The sequence below is a fragment of the Asterias rubens genome, chromosome 1 (genome assembly GCF_902459465.1).
Source record: "Asterias rubens chromosome 1, eAstRub1.3, whole genome shotgun sequence".
Taxonomy (NCBI): Eukaryota; Metazoa; Echinodermata; class Asteroidea; order Forcipulatida; family Asteriidae; genus Asterias; species Asterias rubens.
Window position 1 is genome coordinate 451,740 of NC_047062.1, and position 22,200 is coordinate 473,939.

Below are 22,200 nucleotides of genomic sequence, written 5' to 3' on the forward strand. Positions count from 1 at the left end.
TTGATGTGCATCCCAAAATTAACGTAGCTAGAAAATACAATTAGAAAGAAAACCGTGTGGGATGTAGTGTAAAAGAAGCTTGGCAAAAGGACTTGCGCTGACACATAATCAATACGCAATACCACTAAAAGATAGTGCATTATCATGCTGAATCTTAACGATCGAATTCTGTCAGTTCACGAGACAAAAATACACAGCGCTGAGAGGGGTTTTGTTTTTATGAATTTTGAGGGGATTTTATAAAACTTGGAAAATGGGAAGATATTGATTCCTTCTTTTTTCACAGGACTCATGAGTTTTGCTGATTTTAAAAAACTGTACATTTGATGAATACGTCAAAGTGAAACAACCATTGAAAGCATAAAGGTTGAATGGCAACCATCAGTCATGGTGTCTTAGACTTACTGTACATCAAGGTCACTTGAATTCCTCTTGAGTTATTTGGAAAACTGTAAGCAATGGTTAACTTAATACCATAACACCTTTGGTTTTATACCACAAATTGCAGGTATACATTTAGATGTACATGTAAAACACTGAGTCTATCACACTAAATAAATAATCAGCGTAAGTATCTCGGACAATGTGTTAAGCTTCATCTTAAAAAATGACAAGATGATTGTCTTGCCACTAATTACAACAAAGTTAAGTGTCTATATAAATCAACAATTCATGAAACAATCCTAAAAATTAATGATAAAAAAGGGAAAATTCACATACAACCAGTGTGGTATCTTGCCTGCCAGAAAATGCCCTGAACAAAGTTACTTGTATTAAAAACAACAGAGTGAGTGGAATTGAAGTTGCTTACCTTTTCCAACTCTAATAAGTGAAACCTCAGTACCTGAATAGACTGAATCATCTGTGAATCAAAAAACCACAAAGAAACCTTTAAGTGACAACAAGTATTAAATGTTTTGTACAGTATATGACAGCAAGGATAGTTTTATAAACACCTCCTATACTCTTCAGATTGGTTCTGACAAGAACAGTGTAATCCTCATCAAAACTTTGGTTAAGCCCAAGTGCACCGCCTGTTATCTAAAAAACCACAGAGTATTGACAGGACAAGTTTGGACTAGCTGACCAGAGAAATGGAGGCACTGCGTGGGTTATTAACATAGGATATGGATAGCAATGGAATTGCTCAGAAACTCTTTGTGTGAATGTGTAAGAAATATAACATCACAAAAATGATTTGCTTGCACCTTTAATTATTTTTGACAACAATGTGTGAAAGAGTCATAACATATTTTTACACTCTTTGATTTAAGGAACACAAGGACAAAATGAATAAAAGATGAAGCTTTCTGTGTGAAAAAAAACCAGGAATTTGATTTAATGACCAACAATTTTGTAGCAGATCCTTAATTCTTAACTGGGAGCAGTTGAAGCTTTCTCACAATAGATGGTATTATACAAATTGCTTAGTTTCATTAGTAGACTCATTAGCTTCAGAAGAACTTTCTCTTTGAGCTTAAATGCTATTAGGAAAGAATAAAAATGAAATCTATTAAAACAGATGGGTTATTTTTCCCCAAGATAACTGATTTGTATCAAGATGCCAACAAACCAACACCATCTGCAAGTTTACCCAAATAAAAGTTTCAGAATTGTTTTTCTTCAAACCTGCTAGGGATTTTTTCAATGGAGTAATTCTCCATTTCATTAACATTTGTATGAATCAAACCTCTACACATGAATTAGATTAACCATTATCCAAGGAATCCCAAAACAGATTTAAGGCAAACAATTTATTGTGGATAACAAACAAATCTTCAAATTTACATCACTTAAAACCTCCTTAGCCAACTAAATCCCCCCATATTACTTGAGACACTAAAGTTGTGACTCAAGCATCGCAGACCTATGAAGGAACACTTTAAGGAATACAATTGTACCACTGTGTGTAGTAAATCAAACAGAGTGACAAGCCACTTGTAAGGTTAAATATCAAACAAAATCTCACAGGACATAAAAATGACAAAGGTGAAATTTATTCCTAGATAAGTATGGTACATCCTTCCCAAAACCCATCGGATTGAGCAGTGAACTATCTTACTCCTTCAAGTTGACTGGAGTCATCACCACATTGTCTCTAGCTAGTCACAATCAAGACAGAGTTCTGACAACCGCCTAGCGTTAATGTTGAAATCTCAGGGATAAATGCTCTGTCTTCAGCAGGAAATCCAAGTGTCATTTTTAATAAAGGCAGTTTTTGGTTGTCGTGCTAATCTGCTTGTGTTGGCAGTTTACCAAGTTCAAGAGCTTATGATCAGTATGCTCTTAGTATATGAAGGGATTTCTTCATTTTTTGTGGAGGGAAAATTAAACCCTTTGATTTCCATAATTAAGCACACACTGTAATTTTATGTACACAAATTAATGGAGTACATTTAATTGATGTGGTGGCAGTGGTGGTGAGAAGTGCAAGTAAACCTAAAATCCAAAACAGTTTGAAGAAGAGTCCGAACTTTTCAAAGGTATACCAAGATTAATATCCATATCAATGGTTCTACATGTAAATAGTCAATCAATTAGTATCCCATAGATGCTTAGTTCATGCAGAGATACACAGGTGTATATGTAGGAAGGTTGTTTATGGTTTGAGTCTGAACATTTATTTCTGTACAGTCTTTAGGGTACAGCACAGGCAACCATGAGGCTCCAATTTCAGGATTCTGAGCTAACAGTGCCCTGCTGTAAAGCGCACCAGTGTTAGTGAGAGCCAGTGTAATTCCAATAACTAGTTGGGGTACAAAAAAAAACTCTTAAAATACATCATGAACAATTCATTAACAAATCGTTTAAAAAATTGATTGAATAGGGTTTTTAAAACCAAGGCTTAAATTTGCCTGAAGGAATTACTTCGGTTTTACGCCACAAGATAAGCCTTGATTTACTTTCTATTTTTTCAGTACATTCCCGAGTCCTGTGAAAAATTTCACAGGCATATTACTCGGGTGGGATTCGAACCCACGACCCTTGCAATTCTAGAGCAGTGTCTTACCAACTAGACTACCGAGGTTGCCCGTTGGTAAGACACTGCTCTAGTATTGCAAGGGTCGTGGGTTCGAATCCCACCCGAGTAATATGCCTGTGAAATTTTTTCACAGGACTCGGGAAAGTACTGAGTATACAGTGCTAACACACATCGGTGTATGGGTAAAAACCAAAATTACTATTCTTTATCCCCGATGCAAATTTAACATCTATTATATCGTTGCGGTACCCGCTGCCAAAACATAGGATTCGAACTGCCTCTAGCTACCGGGCAACCTCGGTAGTCTAGTTGGTAAGACACTGCTCTAGAATTGCAAGGGTCGTGGGTTCGAATCCCACCCGAGTAATATGCCTGTGAAATTTTTTCACAGGACTCGGGAAAGTACTGAGTATACAGTGCTAAGACACATCGGTGTATGGGTAAAAACCAAAATTACTATTCTTTATCCCTGATGCAAATTTAACATCTATTATTTCTATTTTTTGCTAGAGTTTGCTGCTTTCACAATAAGAAATCAAATACGGGTAAATAGCCTAATGCTATCTAAACCCTTACCCACTTACTAAACCCTTACCCACTTACAACCTTAACTCAAGGCCTACAGTAACAGCATCATTCCTAATTGCTTTATCCGTAATGGTTAAACTGAGTTAAGTATATAAAGGAACAAAACTTACCAAACTATCAAGTTCTTCATTACTGGAGAAGTACTGCTTGTCAGCCCTTGCCTGAATACAAAATAAAACAACCTTTTTTAAACTCAGTTTCACAGCAATACCTTGCCCTATTATTGTTAAGTATTAGAACTACAATATAAACACTTGAAAATAGGACAATTGTTTTTTGTTTCTATTGGTATTAAAATAAAATAAAAACTGTAAAAACAGCTTGAATAGTATGAGATGTGCCCCTCAAATAAAAATGTCAGATTATGTACAAGTTGTACCTGCCTGAAAAATCAGACTTTGGTGCTTTTTAGTAACATATGATACCACAGGTGTAAATGTCTCTAATAAACTGTTTTACCTCTGTGATCAGCAAACAGTGTGGTGGGTCACATGAATAATAACTATCTGGAAAGTCAGATGGTAGCATTAAAGGAAAGTGATGATTAATTCCTTCTTTCTTACCTGTTTAGCGAAGACAGCGATATCTTCATTGAAGGACTCTGATGAACAAACGTCACCACCGGCCACTCCTGGCTCACGAGGCGTACAAGTTGCAAGCTCACACTTCTCAAAGATTAGTGCAAGAAGGGGAAATAATGGATGCCTGTAAGGGACAAATCAACATACATTTTTAATTTTGTTTTATTTTTTTATACAAACTTTCGTCCAATGTCAAAAGGAAAATTATGAATAAAGAGGATTAAGTTTATTAACATAATGAAAGTACAAGTTTTTCATCTCAGCATTTGGTTCTTGAAAATTTGAAACATTTCAAAAGAAAAAATTCTTCAACATCACACATGTATTTTGTCAGGCCTGATGTATCATAAAACAAACACCTATATTTAGCATTAGACTTGTAACCTCACAACCAAACATTTCGAGCAGTCACAAGGTTTTCGCAGCATTTGTTTGAAGATTTTACAATATTTTTGTTCAACTTTAAATTCCAAACAGGTACCTCCTCTTAAAAGTTCAACAAATACACAACAGGAAGTTGTCTATTGTCTATTGATTTGAAATTTAAACCTGCGCAGATAAATAAACCAACTAATTTGTTTACCACTGTTTAGTGATGTGTTACTTGAGAATGTTCTGAGATAAGAGGGCAAAGTGAATGTCATATTGGGAACCTTGTCAGTGGAACTGTGGTTTTTCAGGCTCCTTTGAAGTCTGCTGAATAAAATTGCAATCACAGTCAGTTAACTTAAACCTGCCATCAGAAATAACGGATTTTTTGCACAGGGTATTCAGAGGGCATTAACATCATACATAGTCCAATGCTATGGTAACCTTAAGTAGGTCATGCAACCAGTGAATGGATGAATCTAATGGTTTGCTTTTAATTAAGCCAAGGTTTAAAATTAGCCCTGTACCACAGGGACACCCTGCCAAGTCCTGACGACTGGTTGGATTGCTCCATCAGATTGCTCCGTTGGATTGCTCTCCATCGGATTGCTCCGACCATGGATAGACGGAAGGAGGAGGGGAAAGTATAATCTGGTTTCCAGCCAGGAATACAAATTGCAAGGGGGAATTGGTTCTCCAACCTACGTATTTTCCTTTCCCACCTTAAACGGGTGCCTGAAATAACTACAGACTGAGGAACTGAGAGCGAAGGAAGGGAAATTTAGAGTAATAAATCAATGAATGGAAATAGTCCATGTCAAAATGAATGTCACGTATTCATGAAAAGGGATTTAACACAAGAACTTTCACACATCACCTTGTAGTCTTTACACACTTTAAAGTTTACACTTTAAATGCGCTAACATTGAAAAGAACTGTCACGAACCAAACAAATTCACTTGTCTTTTTCTGTGAATGTTTTTTTTAGTACATAACGTTTAAATATTCCATAGTTTGTTTATTCTCTCTGTATGAAAATCATTCCACACAATTTCACTTGCAGAAGGTAGTTAAGTCATGTTAGCAGTTTGAATGAACTGAAAGTTATACATGTTACTAACAGGTATAATTTTCAGTTGATTTGTTATTTATTTAATGGAATGGAATAGGTAGTATTTTACACAGCCTTTGTATATTTTGCAAAAACATTTGACCTGTAAATATTATTTTGCAAATTTAACAGTTCTGTTAAGTGTCAATACAATTATTTAAAGAAACTTGAAGCAAAACACAAATTTAAAGCTCGTCTGCATTCAAATATTGTTCCTTGTCTGTAACAAAGAACATCCATTTAAAAGAAAATATTGGTAGAATTAAAGAAAATTCTTCTTTTGGATTTGCTGTCTCCAAAAGACATCAGCCATTTGAGCAAATAAAAATAAGGTCAACTGAGGCGTTGTGTCTTTTTCTTCTTCTGCCTAGCGGCCGAGGGCCGGCCGGTCGTGTGTAAATTTGGAACACGTTTTGATTGTATTATGATTCATGCTTTGACCCTAAGCCACATCCTTTCATCAGAACTGTATGGACACACCATACAGTACCACTCCTCTACACATAAATACAGGCAATGAGCTTCATCCAGTAACTTTGCAAAGCGAAACATTTACAGTGAACATGTTTTGTGCAAACTGAATGGAAGAATTGAGTTGAAAGTTATGACTTCTGGGCAGTATGTGATGCGTTTTGTGTAAGCATTCCGCTGAAATGCTCACAAGAGCAAGATTGATATATAGTTACTTTTTTCACCCAAAATAAAAAATAGAGAATGACGAAAGGAGAAACACTAATTAATAATAATAATAATAAATGTTTGTTCTACTATATTTAAAGTATGAGGACAACTTCTCGGGATAAATGTTTTATTTAGACAAGGCTTTGAAATTCTATCTTTTTGCACATTCTTCGTAAGAATCTAGGCTAAACACACTCACACATTACTGATTCACAAAAAGGGAGGACAGGACTCTACATACATTGAAGCATCTCCTTCAAACCTCTATTTGTTTACACTGATGGTTGTATCAAGTAAAGAGCATAATCCCTCAGGGATAGATGAACAATAAGGCTCATTATTACAGATACCACCACAAAGCACAAACTCATGACACATTGGGTAGGTTTTGTGGATTGGGAAATTGATCATTCCTGGCTAAAATGTAAATTATGCATTGAGGTTATAAAAATGATTTTCTGCTATATAATCTTTCCATAAACAGATTCGCAACTAAGCACACACAATACTAGCTTATATCGAGAAAATATTAATCTTTTCCAGACTATTTGGTTTTACCCCTTACACCAATTGGTAAGCACTATACATACTGTGTGCTTTATGAGTCTTCAAACTCACAACCTCTTCACTCTATTAAATGCAGATGTCTCTACTATTAGACCACCGCCTGTGCACGATGAAAAGAGGCCATGTAAAGTTAGCAGTGGGTTCCACAAAGACAAATAATGCAATAAGCCTACTTGTATCATGAATGAATTACACAATATTATACCTTACACTATATTAGTATACCTCACACAAAATTGAAGATTAAATACATAATTTAAAGGCTCATGATTGACCAACAACTGAGGTCAACTTTGACTACCTCACAGCAAAACAAAACAAAACATGGTAAATTGAGCCCGTAGTTAAAAATCTTACCTTTAAAGAAAACCTAAAATTCACATTCCTATAGCTCTGCAACATGGTTTTTAGCCACGATTTGGTAAAATGGTATCCAAATTTGATGGAATTCAGAAAACATGTCTCCAAATCATTCACAAGACATTACATGTAGATTAAACAGGGTGTCCTAAAAGGTACCCAGACACCCCTCTGGTTTTACACAAAAGACCAACCAACCAACAAATAAATGAACAATTAATTAATGGTGTGGAAAAATACACAAATAATTTACCCATATATGGCATCTTTGTCTCTTTTGTGTATGTCTGTTACCCCTGTTGATACGGGTGTCATGACATTGGCTGTATGGCTGGAATAGAACTGTGGGTGGCCCACTGCTGGAGCATGGTTCAGCTGTGGTATGCTGGGTTGGCCGTAAGCCTGGGAATAGTGAACTGCAGAACGTGGGGCGTGGGCTTCATACATTGATGTAGCTGAAGATTCTAAACCTCCGTAATGGGGCAGACCATCATCATGATACTGAAATAGCAAGAAATTAAATCAAAGATTAAATATTACAACATCACTAAGTTAATCACAATCTTTAATTAAAGGTTTACAAACAAAATTAGTTTCACTCTTAACAAAACTAGTTTGAATTTTGTTTAATGAGGCCAATATTTGCATATTGGTTAAAAGTGTCTGCAGGTTTACTCTTTAAAAACACTATTTAAATGGAGGTTTTACACTGAGCTTTAAATACATTGACCAGGTGGGTATCACATACAATAAACACACTTGAGCAGAGCCATGGGCCAAATTTCATCTAGCTCATGATAACCACAAACTACTACCGCAGCCAAATATTATGCCACAATTGGGTTACCAACCCAGCACCATTAGAGGCAGTGAACACTATTGGTAATTACTCAAAATAACTATTGGCATAAAACCTTACTTGGTAACGAGTAATGGGGAGTGTATAAAACATTGTGAGAAACGGCTCCCTCTAAAGTTACGTAGTTTTCGAGAAAGAAGTAATTTTCCACGAATTTGATTTCAAGACCTCAGAAAATAGATTTTGAAGTCTCGAAATCAAGCATCTGAAAGCACACAACTTCATGTGGCAATGGGTGTTTTTTCTTCTTTTACTAGAGAGGTTTCACAAGCCTACAGATACACATACAAAACACTGATACGTTGACACTGTGTGTGTTCACATGACGCATATCTGCGACTATCGTATTTTGCACACACATTAGCTACGAATACAGTCGCTCATACACATCATAGAAAAACGGATACTGTTTTGCAGCTTTTAGCTTCTTATTTTTCCCAGATCAAAAACATTTTCCATGGAATTGCTTTCACTAGGTAGTCATTTGCAAGCAAAAGGATGAGATGTACATTTGTTTTTAAAAGCAATATTTTAAACAGCTTTGAAGCCGCAGTCTTTATAGGAAGCTTTGGTGCTCCAGAGTCCACTCAGTCTGAAAACTGAATAAAGGTGTATTTGAATAAACACAGGGTTGAATGTATGTATTGACAACCCTGAGCCTGCAGTTTGTTCAATAACAATACTGTGCACCTTTTTATACAGTCTACATGTTTAAGTCAAATTGGCAGGTTTCAGTTAGAAAGATTAAGATGTTCACAGTAAAGCAGGCCACATGAGACTGGATTCCATAAAGTAACAAATTTCAGCTTATTACAATTGATTCAGGATGAAAAGCGGATCAGTCAGTTGAGCCAGCCCTCTTGTCCGTTCATATTACATTGAAAACAACAAGCTGAGTTACTTAGCACCATACAAAGTGTACAATATGGTCATGTATTAAGCCATGGCTCTAGTACTGAATGACTTCCAAAGTGTGCAATATGGTCATGTATTAAGCCATGGCTCTAGTACTGAATGACTTCCAAAGTGTACAATATGGTCATGTAAGCCATGGCTCTAGTACTGAATGACTTCCAAAGTGTACAATATGGTCATGTATTAAGCCATGGCTCTAGTACTGAATGACTTCCAAAGTGTACAATATGGTCATGTATTAAGCCATGGCTCTAGTACTGAATGACTTCCTAAGTGTACAATATGGTCATGTATTAAGCCATGGCTCTAGTACTGAATGACTTCCTAAGTGTACAATATGGTCATGTAAGCCATGGCTCTAGTACTGAATGACTTCCAAAGTGTACAATATGGTCATGTATTAAGCCATGGCTCTAGTACAGAATGACTTCCAAAGTGTACAATATGGTCATGTATTAAGCCATGGCTCTAGTACTGAATGACTTCCAAAGTGTACAATATGGTCATGTAAGCCATGGCTCTAGTACTGAATGACTTCCAAAGTGTACAATATGGTCATGTACTAAGCCATGGCTCTAGTACAGAATGACTTCCAAAGTGTACAATATGGTCATGTATTAAGCCATGGCTCTAGTACTGAATGACTTCCAAAGTGTACAATATGGTCATGTATTAAGCCATGGCTCTAGTACTGAATGACTTCCAAAGTGTACAATATGGTCATGTATTAAGCCATGGCTCTAGTACTGAATGACTTCCTAAGTGTACAATATGGTCATGTATTAAGCCATGGCTCTAGTACTGAATGACTTCCTAAGTGTACAATATGGTCATGTAAGCCATGGCTCTAGTACTGAATGACTTCCAAAGTGTACAATATGGTCATGTATTAAGCCATGGCTCTAGTACTGAATGACTTCCTAAGTGTACAATATGGTCATGTAAGCCATGGCTCTAGTACTGAATGACTTCCAAGTGTACAATATGGTCATGTATTAAGCCATGGCTCTAGTACTGAATGACTTCCTAAGTGTACAATATGGTCATGTATTAAGCCATGGCTCTAGTACTGAATGACTTCCTAAGTGTACAATATGGTCATGTATTAAGCCATGGCTCTAGTACTGAATGACTTCCAAAGTGTACAATATGGTCATGTAAGCCATGGCTCTAGTACTGAATGACTTCCAAAGTGTACAATATGGTCATGTACTAAGCCATGGCTCTAGTACTGAATGACTTCCAAAGTGTACAATATGGTCATGTATTAAGCCATGGCTCTAGTACTGAATGACTTCCAAAGTGTACAATATGGTCATGTATTAAGCCATGGCTCTAGTACTGAATGACTTCCAAAGTGTACAATATGGTCATGTATTAAGCCATGGCTCTAGTACTGAATGACTTCCTAAGTGTACAATATGGTCATGTATTAAGCCATGGCTCTAGTACTGAATGACTTCCTAAGTGTACAATATGGTCATGTAAGCCATGGCTCTAGTACTGAATGACTTCCAAAGTGTACAATATGGTCATGTATTAAGCCATGGCTCTAGTACTGAATGACTTCCTAAGTGTACAATATGGTCATGTAAGCCATGGCTCTAGTACTGAATGACTTCCAAAGTGTACAATATGGTCATGTATTAAGCCATGGCTCTAGTACAGAATGACTTCCAAAGTGTACAATATGGTCATGTATTAAGCCATGGCTCTAGTACTGAATGACTTCCAAAGTGTACAATATGGTCATGTAAGCCATGGCTCTAGTACTGAATGACTTCCAAAGTGTACAATATGGTCATGTACTAAGCCATGGCTCTAGTACAGAATGACTTCCTAAGTGTACAATATGGTCATGTACCCTAACAACCTCTATCCCATCAAACTCCAACAGCAGGTTTTGTTGGGATTTGATGGGATGTGTACTGTACATCTCTGATATGGTGTTGGGATATGATGGGATTAGGTATGCAGGCCTTGGGTAACAGTGTTGGGGTTTGATGGAGTGGATGGAGTGGGTTAGGTGAAGTTGGAGTTTTGGGTAGTTATTTCAATGGATTAGGATAAATAAACAATTGATAAGGGTAAATAAACAATTGATAAGGCATGTAAGATGCTGGGGGTTGTGTGTGCTGCATTTTTTATGCACTGAAAAGTGAACAATGTATTTCTTGCATAATTATGGCAGACCATACCATTTATTTGCTGGGGTGTATATTTATTTTGGGGGTTAAATATGGCATTTTCAATAAAATTTATAACAAAGGCTATATCATAATGGAAAGCATTATGATGAAAAGGTAAGTAATATTATGTAACCTTATGTAATAATTTAGTTAACAATGGCAAGTTTTGCTATAAATAAGGGTGTTTCTGGGGCCTCATCCCAGTCTTACATTGACTGCACCGATTCACATGTGTTCCAGAGATTGTCTCAATCTGCAACAAAACTTAACAACTGAAGAAAGAGAAATATTAACAGGAATGGCGAAATCCTTAAAAGAAAAACCCGGCCAGAGTCTGAGTATGGAGGAAAGATCAAGAAGGGGAGTGGTGGAGAGAAGGTAAAGCCTACAGGAAAAAAGTAAAGGAAAGGAGAAAAGATCCAGAAGCCAGGGGTAAAGGCAAGGCCCTCTTTCGGATGACACTGCTCGCATGGAACGGCTCTATCAAGATGAGTTGCAGAGTCTCAGGGGCGGCAATACGTGCCAGTATCAAGGATGCTGGATTGAGTATGAGCAACAAGGTCTATCGGGCAATTGTTTGAGACATCAGACAGCGAGGAAGAAGAGTTCTGGATAGGGCTGTGTCGTAGGCTACAGCAATGTCTCCATCGTGCCAGGCAGTCGAGACGGAGGGAGAGACTTCAGAAGACGAAGGGGAAGAGGAGAACAGTGTTGAGGAGGAAACGGATGGGGATACAGGGCAGGAGGAGGAGAGAGGGCAGGAGGAGGAGTCAGGGCAGGAGGAGGAGACAGGGCAGGAGGAGGATACAGGGCAGGAGGAGGAGACAGGGCAGGATGAGGAAGGAGACGTTGCTGAAACATCAACTGCTGGACCATCACCCGACCATCAACCCGACCATCAACCCGACCATCTACCCGACCATCAACCCGACCATCAACCCGACCATCGACGCGACCATCAACCCGACCACCACCTAAACAACCAAGCATGAGGAAGAAGAGGACGAAGAAAGTTCTTCCTGCAGATTCTGATGACGACCCGGACCCCCCATCTGCGTACAACAAGATCATGCCCCTGATGAAGAGGGATGGAGTAGGTGTTTGAGGACCTCAGCTTCAGGTCATTCAGGGGGAAGAACCATGGGCCAACTTTCAAAAGGAAGAAGACTCCACTGGAGTACTTTTCAAGTTCTTTTCCCCTGGTGCTCTTCATCTCCATGGTCAAATGGACAAATCTGAAGCTGAGGGCCAGCCGACAGCAGTTGACAAGTCTCCAGGAGCTGAAGGCATGGTTTGGAATACACATATTGATGGGCCTTGTCAAAATCAACAACTGCAAGGATTATTGATCGTCGCATCCAGGGCTGAGGAACACACTAATCTCCACTACGATGAAGAGAAACAGATTTGACATCCTCAGCCAACATCTAGCATGCAACAGGCCAGAAGACGATCCTGAACTCATCCGAGACAAGGCCCATCGATATTTATCCAAGCGTACCAAACCCCTTTATCCCCTACAGCCGTTGTGGGACAAGGTTCGGAGACGTTGTCTCAAAAAGTACAATCCTGGCCGAGAATTAGCCATCGATGAAGCCATGATTAAGTATCGTGGTTTCAAATCCAGCGTGAGGAAGTTCTTTATGCCGCTGAAGCCGATTCGTGCTGGATTCAAGATATATGCAATAGCTGAGTCATCAACCGGGTTCTTCTTGAACTTTATGATTCATCCCCATGGAGAAAAGCCAGCAAAGATGGTGGATATTGCGATGGATGTAGCTAAGCAGCACTTGGGGAAATACCATCACATTTTCACTGATAAATTGTACACATCTGTAAGCCTGGCACGCTTACTTCATTCAAAGCGAACATACTTGACGGGAGCAGTGAAAAGCAACAGTAAGGGACTGCCCCACGACTTTTCACCAAAGCAAAATAAATTGAAAAGGATGAACAAAACAGCTCGGGGCACCTTTTACTGCAACTGTGTGGAAGGATAGCCGGGTCATGATGTTGCTGTCCACTGCTCACCAAGGATGGAGAGACCCGGTAACACACACCCTCAACAGAAAATGTACCGATGAAGCGACAGGTCGGTTGAAGGCCAAGGTCATCCCTGCTCCTCCTCAAGCAGTAGATTACACCAGATGCATGGGAGGAGTAGACCGAGGCGACCAGCTCCGATCTTATCATACCTGTGCGAGGAAGTCGCAATACTGGTGGCGGGGCATTTTGTTTTTCCTGATAGATGTCGCCAGAGTAAATGCTTGGTTGGCATTCAAGCATCACCACCCAATTACCACGAATGACAGCAGCAGTAGCAGTGACGAAGATAAGGAAAAACAAAATGTCCCCCAGACAACCAAGAAGACCACCCACAGCCAGTTTGTGTTGCAAGTAGCCAATGGTCTCATTGATGGATTTGCCAGGGGAGACACTCCAAGGCAAGTTGTAGGATCCTGCCCTGTCCCCGCACACAACGCTGCAGGCCACTTCTCAACAAAGATGCCTGGGCGGTATGCACGGTATTGCCGTGTGTGCAGGAAGAGGAACGTGACAACCAAGAGTGGCAAACCAAAGACAACGAGACAAGGCTGCCCAGTATGTGGAGTAAGCCTCTGCCCAGGTGAATGCTTCCAGCTGTACCACCAAGCCACTGCACCACCGGCTGACTCCTCCACTGCCACCAGCACCGAGTAAAGAAGTCCCAAGCCAGCCAAACTCCCAGTCTACTTCGTGCCATAACAACCCCCCTCCCACAACTCCCATCCCACCCTACCTCAAAGTCACCCTAATAAAAAAATAAAAAAAACACTAAATGTATAAAAAAAAAGGCAATGATGTAACGGTTATCTGTGAACAGCCAGTCGGTTAAAAGTCGCTGAATCTGAAACCATGTGCGAGGAAACATACACAGTAATCGGTCTGAGCCTACAAAAAACAATAATTTTTAGAAATTTATAAAAATATCTGCACTGAAACAGGTGTTGGGATTTGATGGGTAAGGCACTGCAGGCCCACACTCTTCATACTTTGTAGTAAGCCAAAAGTACACAACCCATCAAATCCCAACAGGTATGAGCCTGTTGGGATTTGATGGGATGGGTACTAATGCAGAATGTGTGCTGTTGGGATTTGATGGGTTGTGTACTGTGTACTAGCAGTGTTATTCCTTGGTGTTGGGATTTGATGGGATGAGGACTGATATTATAAAATATACTTAGGAGGTTAGGGTTTTAAGCCATGGCTCTAGTACAGAATGACTTCCTAAGTGTACAATATGGTCATGTATTAAGCCATGGCTCTAGTACAAAATGACTTCCTAAGTGTACAATATGGTCATGTATTAAGCCATGGCTCTAGTACTGAATGACTTCCTAAGTGTACAATATGGTCATGTATTAAGCCATGGCTCTAGTACAGAATGACTTCCTAAGTGTACAATATGGTCATGTATTAAGCCATGGCTCTAGTACAGAATTACTTCCAAAGTGTACAATATGGTCATGTAAGCCATGGCTCTAGTACAGAATGACTTCCAATGTTTGACTCTTCAGTCTCAAAGTGTGGGTTTCATATTCATCTGTCAAAGTGAGTTTTCAAACTTCAAGCTGAGCATCACATATAAAAAACAAATCAAAATTCATTCAGTATAACGAACTGTCTAGATGAGTGAAAAGATTTCAGAGAACATGAACTTTGAACTTGTTGTTTCTCCTAAGTGAAATTGTGGTTAGTGTATCAAGGGTGACCCATCCAAGTCAAATTTCTGTTCATTTCATTTTCAACATTCTATTGAGATGTTTATATAAGTTATAGTGACATTTTCAAACATTCATTTTCTTAGTTAAGTATGAGATCTTCAATTTAAAGCCATTATACACTTTCTGAACAGAAAAATAAATAAAAGTTCACAGTTTTACAACTAACTTACAAGGTTTACAGAAGGTAATGGTAAAAGGCTTCTCTTGAAATATTATTCCATGAAATGCTTTACTTTTTGAGAAAACATTAAAACAATTATCAATTCTCGTTAGCGAGAATCACGGATTTATTGTAAACACATGTCATGACACGGCGAAACATGCGGACACAAGGGTGGGTTTTCCCGTTATTTTCTCCCGACTCCGATGACCGATTGAGCCTAAATGTTCACAGATTTGTTATTTTATATATAAGTTGTGATACACGAAGTGTGGGCCTTGGACAATACTGTTTACTTAAAGTGTCCAATGGCTTTAAGTGTTGGGAAAACATATTAAAATGGGATTCCTTTTATGATTATTTCTCTATCATGAAATACAATCAGAAATTTTGAACATAATGTAAAGACTTACTTCAAATCATTTTGTGTCTGGTGTAAAAAGAGAGCATTTTACACAGGGGAGCCACTGTAGTACCCTATGACAGGCTGGCTGTCAGTGTTCATTAAATCAGACTTAACAAGGTTCAGTATGGACATATGTGCAATAAACTGGCAAATGTATAATCACTAACCCTGTACATGCACTCATAATGCACCTGCTGATGGATATAGGTTATAAAGCCACCCAGTTAATTTCTACCCAATTAATTTCAAACCATTATATTTTCAACCCCTGTGTTTCTTTTTCTCTTTATTTGGGGTGCAACCTGTCTTTGTTGACCCCTTGAATGTCCAGTTCTCTGAGCAGGTGTCAATATTATGATACAATAAATTATTGATTTGAGTTTGTCATATTATAGCTGGCCATAATATGAGATTTGATTACGTACGCCATATAGGCCTAGGCCTGTATTAGGTTAGGCTTTACTTGAACCAGTTGAGGTCTAATGCATGTAACATGTAGCAATAATTATTTCAATATTCCCTTATTGTACACAATTTAAGAAATTGGTTGCACTCCGAAGTGTAATAATATTGGTCATCTTTAGAGATTTGTAAATTATGTGGCTGACTTAAATACTGAGTCAAGCTACTCAAACAATCAAATATGTACATGCCATGGGCAGTGGGACAGGGGAATACAATGGTCAAAATGGCTGCAATTGTCAAAACATTTACAGAAGAAGTGCTCAGTAAAAAGAAAACAAACAATAACATTCATTCAACAGAGAAGTCTTATGAGGTTCGGGGGTAAGTTCAATTGATAAATAATCGTCCTCTGATCATCAACAGAATCTAACGTTTTTAAGGGTTTTTTTCAGGCCTGGTGGGTTTTTTTTAACTTGTTTTAAAGCTGTATGTTTTATCGGTGCTGCTTAACAATTCGTTTTTTTTTTACCACAACAGTAGTCCATCTCAGGGGAAAAAAATGGTGTAAAATTCAAACTTTATAGTCTTTTTAAAACTTTTTCACAAATAAGGCCTATCTCTACTGTTAGTTTCAATAAAATGCTAGGTTTTTTTCCCCCTTTTACTTCCCCGTGAGTTCTGGATTATTTGTGTATATTCCTGTATTAGCATTCAAAATTAATTCAATCTCAATGCCCTTATTTTTTACCGCGTTGGGGCGCTCTCAATAATATTTTTATCACTTCTGGGGGTTTACCCCGGTGGTTCGTCCTGCACAGTAGATGAGTATAAAATAGGCGTTCCAACACATTTGTGCGTCGTAATATTAGGTTGCTTTACTGGTGGATTATAATGGCTCCTAAGGTCGTTTTTTCCGTGGTGGATATGATGTATTGTTCCAGTCTCTAAAAACTGTTTTGGGTATGAATGAATATACCCCCGAATGTGATACAAATACAATTGAGAGCGCCCTCACACGGTCAAAAATACATCGCATTAGGACTAATCAAAATCATAACATGTTGCTAGAATCAGACTAAAAACAAAATTTTTAAAAAGCCATTTTAGTCTATGTACATGATATTTATTATTAGACTTTAGAAGATTTAACAAGTTAAGTGTTGCTGCCATTATTGTAACTACCATTGATTTGAATGTGATAAGTGATTGTTTACCTAGTGTTGACGACACCCTTTAGGCCCTTGAAATTTGCTCTTCAAACACTTTTCCGTATCTTCTTCATTATTTTGAAAAACCATATTTGGGAAAGAATTTTAGATACAAAATATTTTACAATTTAATGAATATAAACGTAAACGCGTCTCCACACAATGAATTCTATTCTTTTTTTTCAGCAAATTTTGCATTTAAAGACAAAAACCCAAAAGAAAACATGAATTTGAACACCACTTTCACTCATCTTATGACAAAAAAAACAGTAGCCAAGGAAAATCATATTTAATAAGAAAAGAGTGAAACACTGGCAAGGATACACCAACCCAAGACATACATGCTAAAAGAATAATTTCAAGAAGTATTTGTCAATAATTGTATCACCATGTTGTCAATGCGTCTGTTCTCGCTAGCTCGTGTAGTGAAAAACCAATCAGATCACATCAAAGCACAAACTCAACCAATGCAATAAGTTTAGTCAACATCATTTTCAATAAAATTCAAACACACATCTTATATTTTATTTAATAACAAATCCCACACAAATAATAGTTACAACAATGACTATTACACAAGCATAATTGTAACTTGTACACAGATCAACAATGGTGGAATTTGCGGTGTTAATCTGTAAATGAACAGTCTCTAATAACACTGAACACAATAGAAATATGCACCTACCCTCTGTGCCATTGGGCTATATAGCTATTCCGCGTTGGTTTAGATCCAGAGCCGTGTTGTGAAGCTGCGGTTCTCTGCAAAAACCATCCGACGAAAACCTCTCTCAAATACGCATCCAAAGGCAATGTTATTTACCTCGTCCGTATCCAAATCAATCTGGGAAAGCCACAGAGACCGATGAACTCGTAGATATGTCAGTTATCCTGCTGTAAATTGACAGTTTCGAAGAGTAGATTCGATCACTTCGTCCCCGAGAAGGCAGCCATGTAATTTGTGAATTCACATGCACGTTCTTTTTACCGTGCGTTTATTCGACGTCCAGGGCATCCTATACAAACGTGTGGTATTATAACTGTGTACAGGTGCATCATAATGAGATGGGTAATTTCCGACGGCTGTTTTATTACGCTTTATATGTCAAAGTGAGGAAATCGAAATGTTTTAGTATTTATACTCAAATAATGTCATTCCGCCCGTGTTTTCCGAGTGGGATCTATTTCAAAACATATTTTCATAGTTACAAAACGGTAATCTTTTTTAAAATATTAAAATTATTTTATATATTTTTTCTCTTTTTTCCCTTTATTTTCCATGAAAGATTAAGGTTCAGTTTGGCAGTTCTTTGTTTTAAACTGCTACTTTTAACTTAGTTTGGTTTGCCTCTTTATGCTCATTTTTTACTCCTTATACAAATTTACTATAATATGAAGATGTTATGGACATTAACTATGAATGTATTTATCTTGTCAGGATGAGTCATTGGTTTTAGATGCAAAGGCCTGAATTTAATAATGGGTAAGATGTTATTATATATATTTTTTCATATTTGCTTCTTTTCTGCACACAGAAATCTCTAAAACAAAACCTGTGGATATTCACACATTAAAATTGAAGTGTGTTTGAGGTTTGTTAGTGTTTTTGGTGCGCAATGACATCTTTGTGTTTGAATGTTTACTACAACAGTCGTTGGGTAAACCTTAACAACTATTTTACGTTTTTACGAGGCAGCTGCGCAGTGAAGTGAACAGGCCAGTTCAGACATCTGTCAATCACTTTTGTTGCCATGACACTCACGCTTGATGGATGACATTTTGCAGTTTTTCATCCTTAGATATATATTTCTTTTAATTCCTCAATGTTCATCATCTTCTCACAAACACAAACTCAATGTTTATATATGTGCTTTTTCCCAAAATGTAAAATAACTTCGTTTTGTGGATTGTTTATCAGGTTTATAGTTTGGGTTTTATAAGTGGAGACAAAGATGGACCACTAGACAAACAACAATTTTAAAACTCTGAAATTGACTTCATACATTCGTCAGGCTAAAGTAGCGTGGCTAAGTCTAAGAGAAGACGTGCCGGCCAATCATCAATCTGCAGACTTTCCATAGACTTCTTGGAGGACCCTGGGTACTGGTGAAGAAGCTTGCACATTTCCGCTTTCGTACTTCTGCCATCACTGCGTGAAGTAACCTGAGATGGTAATTCTTCAGTATGAAGCACATGTGGAAACTGAAGTTTCTATTGTCACTTTTCTACCATTTTTATTTCTTTAGTATTTTGCTTTGTCGGGTGCCAGTAAAGACTGTTAATGTTTATCATTCCTACCCCTCTTTGCTACAGCCTTGATCCACAGAACGCCTTGAAGAAATTGTGTAAATTTTAAAATTCATTTAGAAAAAAAGTCTACAATGGGGGAATGCTTTTCATTGTGCTCCAATACAATTACATGTGGATAATTATTAATGTGAGGAAACAAAAATCTTTTGAGCTTATTATTAATCACCAAGGAGCTGAATGATACCATTGAGTTCTGACAAAAACCGTGAGAAAAATGCTTCATCGATATTACCGGTCACGCTAAACAGCGCCCTCTTTTGTTGAAAATAATAACCTCTTTTTGTTTTCTCGGCCCCTTCCCACTAGTGTGAAAAGTTATTATTACGAAATAGTTAGAGACCAACACACTGTTACAATTTGGGTTGTGAAGTGGACACTATTGGTAATTACTCAAAATAATTATCAGCATAAAACCTCACTTGGTAACAAGTAATGGGGAGAGGTTGATGATATAAAACATTGTGAGAAATGGCTCCCTCTGAAGTGACGTAGTTTTCGAGACGGGAGTAATTTTCCACGAATTTAATTTCGAGACCTCAAGTTTAGAATTTGAGTTCTTGAAACAAGTATCTGAAAGCACACAACTTCGTGTGACGAGGGTGTTTTTAATTTCATTCATATCTCGCAACTTCAACGACAAATTGAGCTCAAATTTTCACACCCTTGTTATTTTATGCATATGTTGAGATACGCCAAGTGAGAAGACTGGTCTTAGACAATTACCAATAGTGTCCACTGTCTTTAAGACACTAAGAGATTTGGTTGTGATTGAGAAACTGACAGATATCATTTAAATTTGTAAACCAAAGTTTTGTTAGATCTGGGTTTAGATTTGAATGAAACAGATTTCACATGAATTGAACAGTTCAGATCACTATGATCTGTGCATTGCAGTGAACTTGTATGAGGCGCCGTCTGTCAATTAATTGTTTGGCACTTTTAAGGTATTTTGTTATCATGGTTTATAGCAAAAAGATGTAAACCAAAGAACGTGTTGCCAAATCCTTTTGATGGTTTACATACCAGTAGTATTTGTTGTGTGTAAGTTACTGGTTTACAAACCATAAACATGCAAAAAACATTTATAAATCATGGTTCATAAACCATGGAAATTAATACACATCTTTAAAACATGGTTTAAAAACTATAATAACTGAAGCATCAAATTTATGGTTTACAAATCATGGTTTATAAACCATAAAAATTGGGGCAGTTTGACTGAACAATTGCAAAGGGCGAGTATTTCTTTACAATAAATTATTTGAAAAATACACAAACTCAAAAAAATTACTAAGAAACACAAGAACCAAGAAACTAACTTGAAACTCAAGTTTGATGACTTATGCAATTTTTATATCACCTGTTCATTTGAAATTAACATAAATTCTTTGATAGTAAATGTATTGGTGCCAATATAAATCTACACAATTTGAAGTACAATATTAGTTACTCACAACTTTAGTTGATTGTGTATGAAGATTAACTAGCAAAATGTACATCTTATATCTATCCATACACACCTAGGCAAATTCATCAAGCTGGTCCGTACAGCACTGGCCCAACTACCGTTAAGATTGGACTACATTGTAACTACTGGTGGGTAGAGCCCAACTATTGTTGAATTCAGCTCAATTATTGTTACGTCAGGGTTAAACTGTAGTTGGTCTAGTTTGATAGTTTGGGCACAACAAATATAGGCACTATGCTCTGAATGTTAATAACCACAGCATACTCTTGCTTAGCAAAAACAGGTTACCAGTATAATGTTAACACCATATAATGTACACAGCTTGTAACTGGTTTCCTGAATTATTGTTAAATTGAAAAATTAATTTGTGAAGTCAAAATCTTTCCAATAGCTCCTGTAACCTTATTCCTTGAAAAAAAAAATGATCTGCATTTTTTTTCTTCCAAGAAAGCACGGGTGAATCGTTGGATCATCTTCTTTTTCTGCGGCATTTTGAGTGTCACACACTCAAACTACCATGACCTAGAAGCGTTATAAACCCAATAAGAGATTTCCTTGCACACTGGGACTGTTTATCATTTTTTCCCATTATTTCAGTACCATCTCTTCCTAATCGATGTCAAGTCTGCAAGAGGTCTCCTCGTTTCAGAGTTTAGTTTCATTAGGAGTTCCACTAATAACCCTTAACTGTAGAAGTTCATGAATGTATTTCTGAACATCAGCATAAATAATGACTTTTAGAAACCTACTCTTAACCCTCCTACTTTTGGTATCATTTACCATTTATTTAACCAACCATTTGGAATCATTCAATTGAATTGGTTGTGTATTATGTGCACTGTGTAGATATGAACCTCTCAATATCAGGCTACAGGCTGGACTTTGCCTATTAATCCAAACAGTACGGTAGATCATTCAGATGAAGGTGAATGGTCATCAACACATGATATCATATTGCAGCCTGGCATTTTGAATGGTCAGACAGTAGGAGGGTTGACTGAGTACTGTGTAGATGCATTCACCATATGGTATCATATTGCAGCCTGGCATTTTGATTGGTTAGACAGTAAGAGGGTTGACTGTGTATTGTGTAGATGCATTCACCACATGGTATCATATTGCAGCATGACATAGTACATCTACATTTTAAACCACAGTGGATGATATTGAATGGTCAGACAGTAGGAAGGTTGACTGTATACTGTGTAGATGCATTCACCACATGATATCTTATTGCAGGCTGGCATAGTACATCTACATTTAAAACCACAGTGGACGA

The 22,200-nt window shown here is 37.5% G+C and overlaps 1 protein-coding gene across 3 annotated transcripts in view; it reads right to left on the reverse strand.

Annotated features, from left to right (window-relative positions):
- The window catches only part of LOC117294794 (homeobox protein Meis1-like), a 75,309-nt gene extending 57,146 nt beyond the window's left edge, over window positions 1-18,163 (reverse strand). For all 3 annotated transcript variants that reach the window (XM_033777322.1, XM_033777336.1, XM_033777330.1), the window contains exons 1-5: window positions 17,832-18,163; window positions 7,494-7,741; window positions 4,135-4,276; window positions 3,682-3,732; window positions 812-862 (exon numbers count right to left, since the gene is read on the reverse strand). In XM_033777322.1, the coding sequence (XP_033633213.1) occupies window positions 812-862; window positions 3,682-3,732; window positions 4,135-4,276; window positions 7,494-7,741; window positions 17,832-17,843 (504 nt within the window). In that variant the 5' untranslated portion in view covers window positions 17,844-18,163. The remainder of the gene's footprint in view (window positions 1-811; window positions 863-3,681; window positions 3,733-4,134; window positions 4,277-7,493; window positions 7,742-17,831) is intronic.
- Between the last annotated feature and the right edge of the window lie 4,037 nt (window positions 18,164-22,200).